The sequence below is a fragment of the Zootoca vivipara genome, chromosome 15 (assembly GCF_963506605.1).
Source record: "Zootoca vivipara chromosome 15, rZooViv1.1, whole genome shotgun sequence".
NCBI classification, from domain to species: domain Eukaryota; kingdom Metazoa; phylum Chordata; class Lepidosauria; order Squamata; family Lacertidae; genus Zootoca; species Zootoca vivipara.
The window spans coordinates 29785296-29797384 of record NC_083290.1 but is presented as its reverse complement, the minus strand read 5'-3'; the positions used below and the strand labels follow the sequence as shown (position 1 = coordinate 29797384).

General features: G+C 49.7%; 2 protein-coding genes across 3 annotated transcripts; both read right to left on the bottom strand.

The window, feature by feature from the left end:
* Positions 1 to 656: 656 nt before the first annotated feature.
* On the bottom strand, positions 657 to 3069 carry LOC118096773 (histone H2A.J). Its single transcript, XM_035138928.2, has one exon. The coding sequence runs from the start codon at positions 1340 to 1342 to the stop codon at positions 908 to 910; it is 435 nt and encodes a 144-aa protein (XP_034994819.1). The 5' UTR covers positions 1343 to 3069; the 3' UTR covers positions 657 to 907.
* A 389-nt stretch (positions 3070 to 3458) lies between these two features.
* Positions 3459 to 12051, bottom strand: DPAGT1 (dolichyl-phosphate N-acetylglucosaminephosphotransferase 1). 2 transcript variants are annotated; one of them, XM_035138925.2, is made up of 10 exons: positions 11922 to 12051; positions 9098 to 9467; positions 8651 to 8771; positions 8313 to 8526; positions 7638 to 7784; positions 7324 to 7408; positions 6019 to 6207; positions 5566 to 5653; positions 5183 to 5338; positions 3459 to 4443 (listed from the first exon to the last, which is right to left on the bottom strand). In XM_035138925.2, the coding sequence occupies exons 2-10, from the start codon at positions 9250 to 9252 to the stop codon at positions 4378 to 4380; spliced, it is 1221 nt and encodes a 406-aa protein (XP_034994816.1). In that variant the 5' UTR covers positions 9253 to 9467; positions 11922 to 12051; the 3' UTR covers positions 3459 to 4377. The 2 variants fall into 2 exon arrangements, with proteins under 2 accessions (XP_034994816.1, XP_034994813.2); XM_035138922.2 differs by lacking the exon at positions 11922 to 12051 and adding an exon at positions 10260 to 10720.
* Between the last annotated feature and the right edge of the window lie 38 nt (positions 12052 to 12089).

The following is a 12089-nucleotide window of genomic DNA, read 5'->3' as shown; positions in this document are numbered from 1 at the left end:
GAAGCTATAAGCTATAAGTCACCTCCATTAATCTAATACCCTTTTGCCCAATGGCAGAAAAGTTCATTAACTTAGGAAGGAACCCTTTGGCTGTTTTCACCAAACAAATGTCAGCCCCCGTCAGCATGGTCTAATTGGTGGGTGGGGGCAGGAGGGGGGGGGAAACCCACCTGTTTTTTATGCCTAGCCAACAATGACCTTTCTCTTGTCTGTTAGCCATGCTGCTTTGGGCTACCATGAATCAATCCACATCAGTGGATACTCCTCTCTATGCTTTTTCTATGAACCATGTCTCTGCCACACCCTCAGCTTTTTGGTAACAACCAAGAGGACACAGGAAGCTCCTTACACTCAGCCAGGCCACTGTTCCTGCAGCTCAGTACAGTACTGTTTACAATGACGGGCAAAGGCCCTGCAGATGGCTTCAGGCAAGGGGCAATCCCAGCCTTCCCCAGAGTTTGAACCTGGGCCCCCAGACAAAGTGCAAGAATGTAAAACTTCATGATAAAGAGTTATCATACATCCTACTGAGACTGGTGCACTGAAGGTAGCTCTTGATCTCATTTCCAGTGCAAGTGCGAAACCTTGCAGCGCTCACCTTCCGCTTATTTTCTAACCAGCTTGCCCCCCCCCAATATAAACTTAAGAAACCCCAGTTTAAACTGCACAAATTTCTTTAATAGAACAAAAGTCAATACCGAGATCCCTGCAACGTAATTTCAACGGGATCTCCACCCAGTTCAGCAATCCGTTTGTGGGCCAGGCAACCAATGCGCTCAGTCCCGGCGCCTGACCCTTGTCCCAAACCAAACCCCAAGGAAAACAGGGGTTGCGTGACCCGTCCTCGTGTCCATCCCTCGCCGGCTGCTACCGGAGTCCCGTCCAGAGGCTGCTGCTGCTCGCTCGCCTAGTATTCTTGGGAGGCCTGGGTGGCCTTCTTCCTCGGCGCCGCTCCGCTCGCCGCTCCTCCAGTGCCGGCCTTGCGGGGCAGAAGGGCGGCGGGGATGTTGGGCAGGACACCGCCCTGCGCGATGGTGACGCGGCCCAGGAGGCGGCTGAGCTCCTCGTCGTTGCGCACGGCCAGCTGCACGTGGCGAGGCACGATGCGCGTCTTGCGGTTGTCCCGCGCCGCGTTGCCCGCCAGCTCCAGGATCTCGGCAGTCAGGTACTCCAGCACCGCGGCGAGGTAGACGGGCGCCCCAGCCCCGACCCGCTCCGCGTAGTGGCCGCGCCGCAGCAACCGATGCACGCGCCCCACCGGGAATTGCAACCCGGCCCGCGACGAGCGCGACTTCGCCTTGGCCCGAACCTTGCCGCCTCCGGTTTTCCCGCGGCCCGACATGCTTCTTTGCTAGATCTGGCGCCAAATGTGAATGGCCCACGGAAGGATGAATGAGGAAGGAAAGCCCGCGCTTTCCTACCCATTTATAGCCTCCGCTCTTTCTTCGCATTGGACGCAGCCTTTTAGCATTCCCATTGGCCCTCGGCTGCGTCAGACGAACGCACGGGTCGTAATCTGATCGCCCATTGGTTGGTTTGCGGAGCCACTAGGAAAGACGCGCGCCAAATTTAAATGTGTGGGGGCAGGTATTCGGCGTTCGATTTTAGCGCCACCTTAAACAGGAAAGGCAGCATGAGCAGAGTCAGGATTTATTTTAGGGGTGGCAGGCTTTATGTTGGGGAGCGAGGGGAAGAACCAAATTATCTGGTCAGTTAGTTCAGTACAGTATTTAGATTTATTTGCTTGATTTGGGCGGGGGCAGCTGTCTCTGCACCTCCCTGGCTATGCTCATGAAAGGTACCTAGCCGCTGCCACCCCTCCTTTACTGCTGCTTCCTATGTCTGCAGCAGGTAGAAAATCAGGGTCTACCAACACACATCATGTACATATTAATGTGCATTTGTGTCATCTACCACTTTTCTAAAATGTTAACCCCCAAAGTAAATGCTATTTTTAAAAGCAATCACCCATAGTTGTAGGAACAAGAACAAGTAGATAATCAGCCCAAAACCTGGTAGAAAAAGTGCATCTCACTCTCCATGTGAAGAGCTATCAGAGAAAGATATAACTCTCTAGCTCTAGCAAGATCTCACATTTGTGGGGCAACAGTATCAAGTTTCAAACTTCATCTCAAAAACAGTGGGAAGTACTGTATGGCAGTATGACTTGCGATCCTCCCTCACCATTGGCCATGGGCATAGCCAAGGGGGGACAGTTGCCCCCTCCAGATCAAGTAAAATAATAGAAATACTTAACTAAATGACCAATCATGTGAGTTCCCCCCCCCCACAAAAATCCTTCCTACGCCCATGCCATTGGCCCTGCTGCTGCAAATGGATATTGGAGAATTGTTGTTGTTGTTTAGTCGTGTCCGACTCTTCGTGACCCCATGGACCATAGCACGCCAGGCACTCCTGTCTTCCACTGCCTCCCGCAGTTTGGTCAAACTCATGTTCGTAGCTTCGAGAACACTGTCCAACCATCTCATCCTCTGTCGTCCCCTTCTCCTAGTGCCCTCAATCTTTCCCAACATCAGGGTCTTTTCCAGGGAGTCTTCTCTTCTCATGAGGTGGCCAAAGTATTGGAGAATAGTGTGGATTAAAAGAAAGCAATGGAAGGGTAGGGGGAGTAACAGAGGCCCCGGCAGCTTGTAGAAGGGGGTTGCCCTGGCTCTGCTAGAAGGGGAAGTAGCCAGGGTGCACTTCATGGTAGATGTTCTAGAGCAGGGATGTCTAACCCTGGTCGCTCGCGGGATCTGTTTTGATCGGCGGTAGTGATTAGCAATGGAGTGGAAGTCCCCGCCGCTGCTCTTTTCCTCCATTGTGTGAAATAGATATTATGTCGATGAGTTAGAAAGCGAAAGTACTTGTCACAGCTGCATTGTTGTTGTAGGTGAGCTCTACATGCTTTGCTATTTCTTTAAAAAGTGGTATCTGAAGAAGTGTGCATGCACACGAAAGCTTATACCCAGAACATACTTAGTTGGTCTCTAAGATGCTACTGGACAATTTATTTCGACTGTGTCAGACCAACATGGCTACCTACCTGAAATTTTAAAAGCTTATCAACTTTAGCCCCCCCCCAAAGGTCAACAACTTTGACTTTGCCCCCCCCCCAAAGGTCAAAAACCTTTGCTCCCCCCATGGGTAGATCACTTCCAGAATGTTTATACTGGGAGCAGATCACAGTCTCTTGGGAGTTGGACGTGCCTGTTCTAGAGGGATAGTTGGCTAAGAAAGCTTGAAAACTTCGTTGTGCGCCTCTTCCTTCAGTCGTTTGTCCTTCCCTCATGACTAAAAGGTAGGATGTCACTTTGGTGATGTATTATTTTTCATTCCCTCCTCCCTCTTTCCTCTATCCACAAGATGTCACTTCCAGCTAATCCAATCCTCCTCCTCCATTTCAACACTCAGGCCAGCTCTGTTTAAGCACAAGACAATGAAACCAAAAAGCACTATACTGTACCAAATCATCTTCATTTGGGTTTGCGAGAGAGAGTTGGACAGTAGTATAGGAACGGTTTGGAAGAGCAGCCCTGAATAGACTGTCAACAGGATCGTATGCAGGTTTGAATTGAAGTCAATCCCACCAGGTCCAATCAGAATTCCTTCCCACTTTGGTCGGAGGAGCTTCAGGGTCACTGTTTTGGCACTGTTTTAGCCAGGAGACCATAACAATAAAGTCCTTCAGAACAAATACAGCACAAACAACTAGGAGGGAAACTGCATTTGCAAAGCCCACACCCCCATCAGAGCTGTTTGCTGCTTTGATTCTATCAAGATTTTGACAGTGAAGCCTTGCTCAAGTAGTTACAGGTAGCCTGAAGGGGAAAGTTGCTTCCTTCTGTTGGGGAGTGACAAACACACTCACTCCTAGAGCTATCTCTCTCTCTCTCTCTCTCTCTCTCTCTCTCTCTCTCTCATAGCAGGAGGCTTGAAGGACAAAAGATGCAGGGGAAGTGGGGAGCATTGCAATAGGGAGAGCTGAGTTCTGCTTACATGCACTTTTTTGCCTGTTTGCGCTTCAGGGTAGCAGCACGATGCTCCACTGCAGAAAGATATTCAAAAGCCAACCCTCCTGCCACCCCAAATTATGGCATCTCCTCCCCTGTCAGTATACAGCATGGAGAGAGAGAGAGACCGCTGACATACAAACAAAGTGCAGTTCCTACAACAGGAGTAGCAGCAGCAGCAATGGATGCTCTCCAAATGGATACCAAAGCCCACAAGACATCAGTGCATCCCCAAAGTGCCCCCAGAAGCCTTTCTGCCTCTTGAGAAGGAAGGCTGACTGCCCTGGGGCAAGTGCAGCTGTGGGCCATGGGGGAGAGATCTGCGAGGCAGTCCATGAGCAAGCACCAACGGGGCAAGGGCAGCTCAGACGTCATAGAACAGCCGCACGAGCTGGTACCGGACAGAAAAGGCGATGATGCTCCCCACAACCTGTAAAACAGAGGCAAAGGACATTGTGTAATCCGAGAAGATGGGATATTGCCCACATAGTTGTCAACACCATGAAACTGCTTCACATGTACTATTACGTACATGTACATAGTACTATTACGTACTATTACTATTACGTTGTCGTTTTTATGAGGATATACGTTTGACTTTTATTACACCTGTTTTGCAAAAGTCCATGAAAGAATCCGAACACCATAGTTTAAAACTACTGCTAGAGGACAAGAATCCCAAGACTACATTAAATGTACCGCTAGCCAAATTCTGTGTGTCTGCAATCAATTGCAGGAAGCAAGTGGTATCCCATAATGATCAAACCCGTAAATGTTAACTACAGGGGGTACGCTAATAATTAATTTTAATTTTTATATTTAAATCCTTGTTATACTCATACTGTCCTTTGTATTTTTGATGTGTTTTATGATCTGTGATATTGTGCGTGTTGATGCTGGCCTGCGACCGTATTAATAATTTCATTCAACACCATGAAAATGAATATGGCAGGTTAGAGGAAGGGCAAATTTCTCTGCTCTTTCTTTCCCCCCACCATCAATGCTTGATTAAAAATCATGCGGCAGTTGATGTGATTTAATGCCTACTAAATTTTAACTCGGAGAAGGGAGTTGGATTACCAACCCACTTCTGCAGAAAGGAGACACAGAGGTACAGCATTATTCGAAACTTTCCACACTGGCCTGCTCTTTCTCCCAGTGCCTCTTACCTGCATCAGCAACAGCAGAAGGGTCAGGGTTCGCTCAGGGGTTGGTCCTATAAGCTTTATCACAAAGTTAATGAGTGTCATGTTGTTGCATTCTGTGAATTCTCCATCTTTGTCCACTCCTTGATGCACATCCACTAGATGGAGTTTCTCAGATATCTGGGGAGAGAACCTTAGTTACCAGGTGCTGCTCTAGGATTAAGCTAGAGAAGCAGCAAGTGTTCCACCCAATCGTATTTCATTAGCCCAAAGTAAACCTGGGTGCTCCCACCTCCATTGCAATTTTCTCTATTACTCAACCCCTTTCCCCTCTAACTAGTTCTCAAAGCCTTTTATTTCAGCCGAGCTATCAAAGTGTATGGAAGGTGATATTATTCTGTCCTTACCTTGAGGATATTTGCTCCCAAGGGAGAGAGGTTCTTGGGCTTGAATCTGGAATAGCTCATCTCTAGATTTCCTGTGTCTGGATTGAATCTGCAAAAAGATAGGCTCCCATCAGCAATGGAAAGGGACACAATGGGAGAAATAATGCAGGATGAAGTTCTGCCAGGAATGGATGAAAGTACCCAACCTAGGAGACTCTCACCAATCCATTCCCTATGAAAACAGACAGCTTTGACGGGCATATTTACACTATCCAGGCCTCAACAAAATATTCTTGGAAACCGGAGTTTACAACTGCTTTCCAGCCTTTGATAGTGATTCCCTAACCCCTTTATCGGACTACAGTTCTCAACATCCCTTGGTTAGAAGCCAAGGACTACATTTGTGGCGCTCTAGTTGCACACAAACCAAGGCGGCATCTAACAGCGGAGGGTTTTTGTCGTTGTTGTTGTTACCTGGGCAGCCGATGGCGTGGACAAGGAATGATGTGGAACAGCTGTGGCAATGAATAGAGGAAGTTGAGCACTTGTGGGATAAAGAAGAGCAGCATGGTTTTGCTGAAATGCCCGAGGATCCCCACCACAGCAAAGGTCATGCCGGCGAAATAGCAGAAGGTGTCGCCCACAAACACACGGGATGGATACCTGCACTCATCCAGAGGAGAGACGGTCAATCAGAACACAGGCAATGCATTGCAGAAGAAGACCCAGCAGGGGGTCACTCCTGCCACTCACGTGCTACCCATTATTATGTCAAATGTAAATAATGTGTTTGTTTTTGTTGGCGGTGCATGAGGTTGGAGAGCCCAGAGCATGGTTGGTTGCATTCAGTTAATTGCAATGAGTTTTGTTTGTGTGTGAGAGAGGGAAGAGCTTGCTGGGTTAAATTAGTTTCTCTCTCTCCCCTGCCCCCTCCCCCAGCTCACAATGGATTTTATGGACTTTATGAACTGAAAACATATTACAGTCAAACCTCGCGTGTTGAACATAATCTTTTCCGGAAGCCCGTTTGGCCTCTGAAATGTTCGACAACGGAGGCACGGCTTCTGATTGGCTGCAAGAGCTTTCTGCACTCAAGCGGAAGTCGTGTTGGACGTCTGGCTTCTGAAAAATCTTCAAAAGCTGGAGCATTTACTTCTGGGTTTTTGGCATTTGGGAGCCACGATTTGACTGTGTGTGTGTGTGTGTGTGTGTGTGTGTGTTGGTGGTGTTATTGTTGTTGGTAAATATGGAGTGGTGAATGATGTAGGGAGAGGAAACAGCTTGTGGAACACTGGGCACAGCATGAGAGGAAAGAGATATGTCCTCGAGTGCTTATTCCAGTTTCAGTGGTGTCAAAAAGCTGCACCTACAGTAGCGTTTGTTGGCATTTGGTAGGGTGGGGATCTTCCTCCTAGTTAGATTTCACATGTATGACCCACAAGCACAGTTGTGTTTTTGTTTAAATATTCTAAATGGAAGCATTTAGTTTTATAGCACCTTGAAGCTCCTTCTAATGCAGTTGCCCTCATAGCCACCAGATCCTCCCGTAGAACAATCCAGAGAAGGCACTGCTCTGGAAATTTTATTTCTCACACTAGAATTCCCAACAAGAACATTGGCTGGAATTATGCAACCCAGGCAAACCCTCCAAATGGCAGCTGTATCAAGGCACCATAGCCTGCCTTGCTATGAGTGAACTCAGAAGCCTGCAACCTCCCCCAAACACACACCCTTCCGTTGGAAACAGGCTGGCTTTTTCAATTCCATGCAGTTTCTTACCAGTTGTGGTACAGCAGTCCCAATGTAGTAAAGAAAAAGGGCATCATGAAGTAGAGAGAGAAAACGTGGTCATCTCTGTAGTCTCCTGGGAGTAAAAAATTAAAAAAGGAGGAAGGTCAACCAGTTGGCACCAACTGCAGACACTCCAGCTGCACATGTGCTAGTCCACACCAAGCCCACAGCTGCTGCTACAATCCCAGCATGTATGCTGAGGGGCAGCCCCACATTTGCTCTGCATCTAGCCTGAAGAACTGCATATCATCCCACTCAAGAAACTCCACGTGCCAGCCCCCTGACATTTAAATCTTCCTCACCGTTTAGCTCTACGATATTGAAAGTTACAATTGAGGCAGCGATCACCAGCGACTGCCCAGCCTCCAGGCCATTAATGCCCGCAAGAATGTTGATGGCATTGGTGCAGAACACAGCCAGCATCCCCATGTACACGTAGTACAGGATTCCTGCAAGAGAAAAACCACTTTTACTCAAATTCCTTGTGAGGACACAAACCATGCAACATCGGGACCGCAATAACCTCAATAATCTTCCGAAGCCCTCCCTTCATATGCCTCCTACTTGAGAGGTCCGGAGGGTGGCAACACAAGAACGGGCCTTCTCTGAAGTGGCTCCCCGTCTATGGAATGCTCTCCCCAGGGAAGTTTGCCTGGCGCCATCATTATACACCTTTAGGCGCCAGGCAAAAATGTTCCGTTTTAACCAGGCCTTTGGTTGATCTGATTGATATCCAACACCCTTTTAGAATGTGGCTTGGGGGGGGGCAGTTTATTGGGTTACTGCTTTTGGTTTGATTTTATATGTTGTGGTCTTGTTGTGAAATGCCCTGAGACCTCCAGGTATAGGGCAGTGTGTAAGTTGAATAAATAAATAATTCTCCACAGGGAAAGACAGGGTGAGAGGCTTGGCAGTGTCTCTAATGCTCAGCATGTTTCTCAGACCAGACCTGCTTGGGCAAGCCCTGGGGCACTTACCTAGGTCTAAGTGCATGCCCAGCAACATCCGGAAAGGCTTAGGCACCACAATGGTGGTGTTCCCAAAGTTGGTGAAGTAGACCATGAGCAGGGGCAAGGACGCCATGGTGGGCAGAAGCAGCTTGTGGCGCCAGCGCAGATTGAGAACATCGTCCGCAAAGCCCAGGAAGATCATGCAGCAAATAGCGAGGAGGGAGCCAATGAGGGCCACAAACTGCAAGGTAGGGAGAAGCTGTAAGAGTCTTGGCCCTTTCACTCATCTAACCGAATCAACTCTTAACACCACCACACACACCCCGCATTCCTTTCCAGGCTCCACCCAATGCAGCCACTCTCACCTCATGGTGTGGGAATGCCTTGCACTGCTCTTCCACAAAGCAGCTCAGAAAGGGCACTGGGATGAAGCAGAAGAGGATGATCAGGAACACTGCTCCACTTATGACACCTTGGGACTCCGGGCTGGGAAAAGACAACAAACAAGGTAATGGGTACCTCATCTCGCCAGGACCTTGATTGTCTTGCTTACTGGGGTGCTGGTTAGGGGTTGAGACTTAGCTGAAAGAAAGCCGGAACGCCCAATGAGAAAAAGGGAATTCCCCTTATTGACCGCTGGCTGCCAGCTCTGGGAGTATGAGATCCAGCCCAGGATTATCAGTCTTCGCACAGGGCCCCAGTATGCCTGCACCAGATCAGAGCCCCACACTTCCTCACAGGCCCCTAACTTGGCAGCCCCCCAAGTGTAGGCTGGATCAAAACTGAATACAGGAAAATCAAGAGCTACTCACATGGGTTGTTTGGAAGTTTTGTTCAAATCAATCCCAAAGAGTTTGGCAGCAATGAAGTGATCCTTGAAGGCTGGAATAAGTGTCAGTGTTGCTACAAAGCCCACAAGGGAGCCAAAGAAATTGATCAGCAGGGGGGTGGTTAGCAGCTTCCCCATCTCAGAGCTGGATCTGGGTGCTCCCAAATGACGAAGCCAATAAGCCAAGGAAGTCTGTCTGTCGTCCGTGCACTTTTTCCAGTTGCAGCCTATCTAGGACAGCCACAGCAGACACCTCTTGTCAGAAGTAACATAACAGAGAAGGGACCCTTAGGCCACAACCACTGGCAAAAGGTTCCTGCTTCAGCAGCAGCCATGGTGATGGGTCTTCATAACTAAGAATAAAAAAATAGCTGGTAACCAACAATTCATACTGAATGCAAAATTTACATGCATTTCATATTCTCCTCAGATGATGTGAATGCACACCTTAGCCACAAATGGGGGCATCCTGCCCATGGAGGGAGGATCACCACAGGTGGGCATAAGATGACCATTGACCCCAAAAAAGTGCATTGGATCAAGCAATCTGGGGCCCATAAATCACTGCCCCACCCACTTTGCTGAAACAGCACACATGTGCCAATGAATAGGATATGGACCTAGATAGCTCAGTGGATTAGACTGTGGCGTTGTTAACACCAAGGTTGCAGGTTCGAGTCCCATATGGGACAGCAGCATATTCCTGCACTGCAGGGGGTAGGACAAGATGATCCTTGGGGTCCCTTCCAACTCTACTTTTCTACGATTCTATGAACTCTCTGGTTTGTTCCTGGTGATGGGGTACAGTTGTCTCCTCCTAAACTAGGGGTGGATAACTTAGGGTCCTCCAGATGTTGCTAGACTATAACTCCAACAACACATGGAAGACGGTAGACTAGCCAATCCCTACCGTGCATCCGCTAAACTTAGAGCAGCCCTTCCAGGTGCTCTCAGATTCCCTACTCCCATCAGTCCCAGCATCCTGAATGGCCAACCGTGAGGGATGGTGGGAGTTGGAGTCCAGCAATACCTGGAGGGTCAATGGGTAATCACTCCGGAGCTGGAACTATCGTTTTCTGTCTGCTCCCCGGCACCCAAATATCCCCCCCCCCCAGCTCGGAGAAAGTGGCCAGACTCCGGCCTACCAGAGGCGCAGGATGCTCCCCTGGGTTCCTGCCCGTGGCCACCGAAACACCGGCTTGATCAAGCTGTCGTCGAGACTCGGGAAGGGAGTCTCTCTGGCAAGGGCGCGAGGGATTTCCTTTTAACTTCCCCATAAGCTTGGCTGGAGTTTCCACCCGGACATTATATGACGTGACACCGCTAAATCCTAGCGCGACCCACTCAGTGCCAGCATATTACAAAATGCACTCCGTGCGTTGTGAAGCCGCGGACGCCATCTTCGTTGCTGGCTAATCGACGGTGTGGCATATCGGATCCTCAAAACCGGGTAATGTGCCGAGAGATCGGGTCACGGTTACTCTGACAAGTTTGGCGGAGGAAATACGACGGTCACAGACTTGTAACACAACAAGGGACGCCCACACCAAACATGGCGGCCCCCGATAATCACGTGACAACTGCCCTTGGTCGTTTCGTTAAACTACACGTCACCTGGCTGCCGATTGGCTCGGCGCGGCGCTCCAGAGCCAAGCGGGGCCATTTAAAGGGACAGCAGCTTCTTAGGAAATCCCAGGAAGCCAGCTGGAGGGGGAGCTCTTCCCTAAAATTTTATGTCCGGGAGGGGAAACCTGTGTTTTTTCACGTGATGTTGGGACTCCCGTCAGCCTCACTCAGCACAGCATATTTCAGGGATGGTGGGAGTTGTATTCCAACAACACGTGTTGGTGGTGGCACTGCTGGGGCACAGGTTAGCCACCCTAGTTTCAGATGATGCAATAAGATGACACACGACCAGCCTACCCCAATCCGATGCCCTCCAGATGTTTTGGAGTACAACTCCCAGCAGCCCCTGCCAAGCATAGCCAGTAGTCAGGGATTATGGCCATTTGGCACGGCACCCCAGCAACATCTGGAGGGCCATGAGACACCACACCCCTATTCCAAACGGTGATAACCTCTTGCAAAAAAACAAAACAAAAAAACAGGCAAGATATCTTCTGGAACCTTCAATATCGACTGTAGCAGAACCCGCCAATCTCTTAAGGTGCCACACGATCAGCCGCCCCCAACATGATGCTCTCCAGATGTTTTCGGCTACAACTCCCATCAGCCCTTAGAATCATACTATATGGTGGTGGGAGTTGGAGTCCAAAATTTCTGCAGCAGGCTCTTGTTTCCGCATGTTGCCGCAACAGAATGGTGCCCGCGATCCCCATTTCAGAACCACCCGTCGCGGATGGTCAGCGCCACGGTACTTCCACTCAGATCTTTCGGTTACTACATATCAACAGCCATCCTCATCCCAAAGTCCCTGCCATATCCTGCTCGATAAAAAAAATCAGAAAGAGATAAAGTCTACTGGTGGAGCCAAGGTCCTGGTTCCACCCACCCCCAACCCGGTCCGCCCACCTCCCTAGACACGACCAGAGCACTCAAGAGTTCTCCCCGGAGACCTCAACTCGGCTTCGCTCCCTGGGAAGGAATCCTAGACATCCTTCCTGTCATAATGTTAGGCTTGAGCTGCAAAAGGAACGTCCCGGCTTCCCCAGGCATGATCGACGTTTGTCGACCTGCGGACGTTTCCCTTTCCTATGTCATCCTGATCCCCAACGCAGGAGCCGCCTCTTTCTTTCTGGCTGCGCATCTTTTCACGCTTTCCGCATACCCTCAGACGGTACCCTTACCGAGCGGGCGGCCTGTCGAAGGATGCCCCTGGGCTGCCTCAGTCCTTTCCAGTAGTAGCTCCTCTCGGTGGTCTCCGAGCTCGAGGTCCGGTGCGCTCGTTTTTGCGCCTTTAAGAGGTCGGAGGGAGGGAGCGGAAGGGAAGAGGCGGCGACAGCAGTACCACCACC

Bases quoted from the DNA above. Each gene is read 5' to 3' on its own strand.
- LOC118096773 (XM_035138928.2), bottom strand. From the start codon at position 1,342: ATGTCGGGCCGCGGGAAAACCGGAGGCGGCAAGGTTCGGGCCAAGGCG.
- DPAGT1 (XM_035138925.2), bottom strand. From the start codon at position 9,252: ATGGGGAAGCTGCTAACCACCCCCCTGCTGATCAATTTCTTTGGCTCC. The intron at 8,527-8,650 runs GTGAGAGTGGCT...CCTACCTTGCAG, and splicing joins AGGCATTCCCACACCATGAG to TTTGTGGCCCTCATTGGCTC. The intron at 6,208-7,323 runs GTAAGAAACTGC...GGATGAGTGCAG, and splicing joins GGACTGCTGTACCACAACTG to GTATCCATCCCGTGTGTTTG.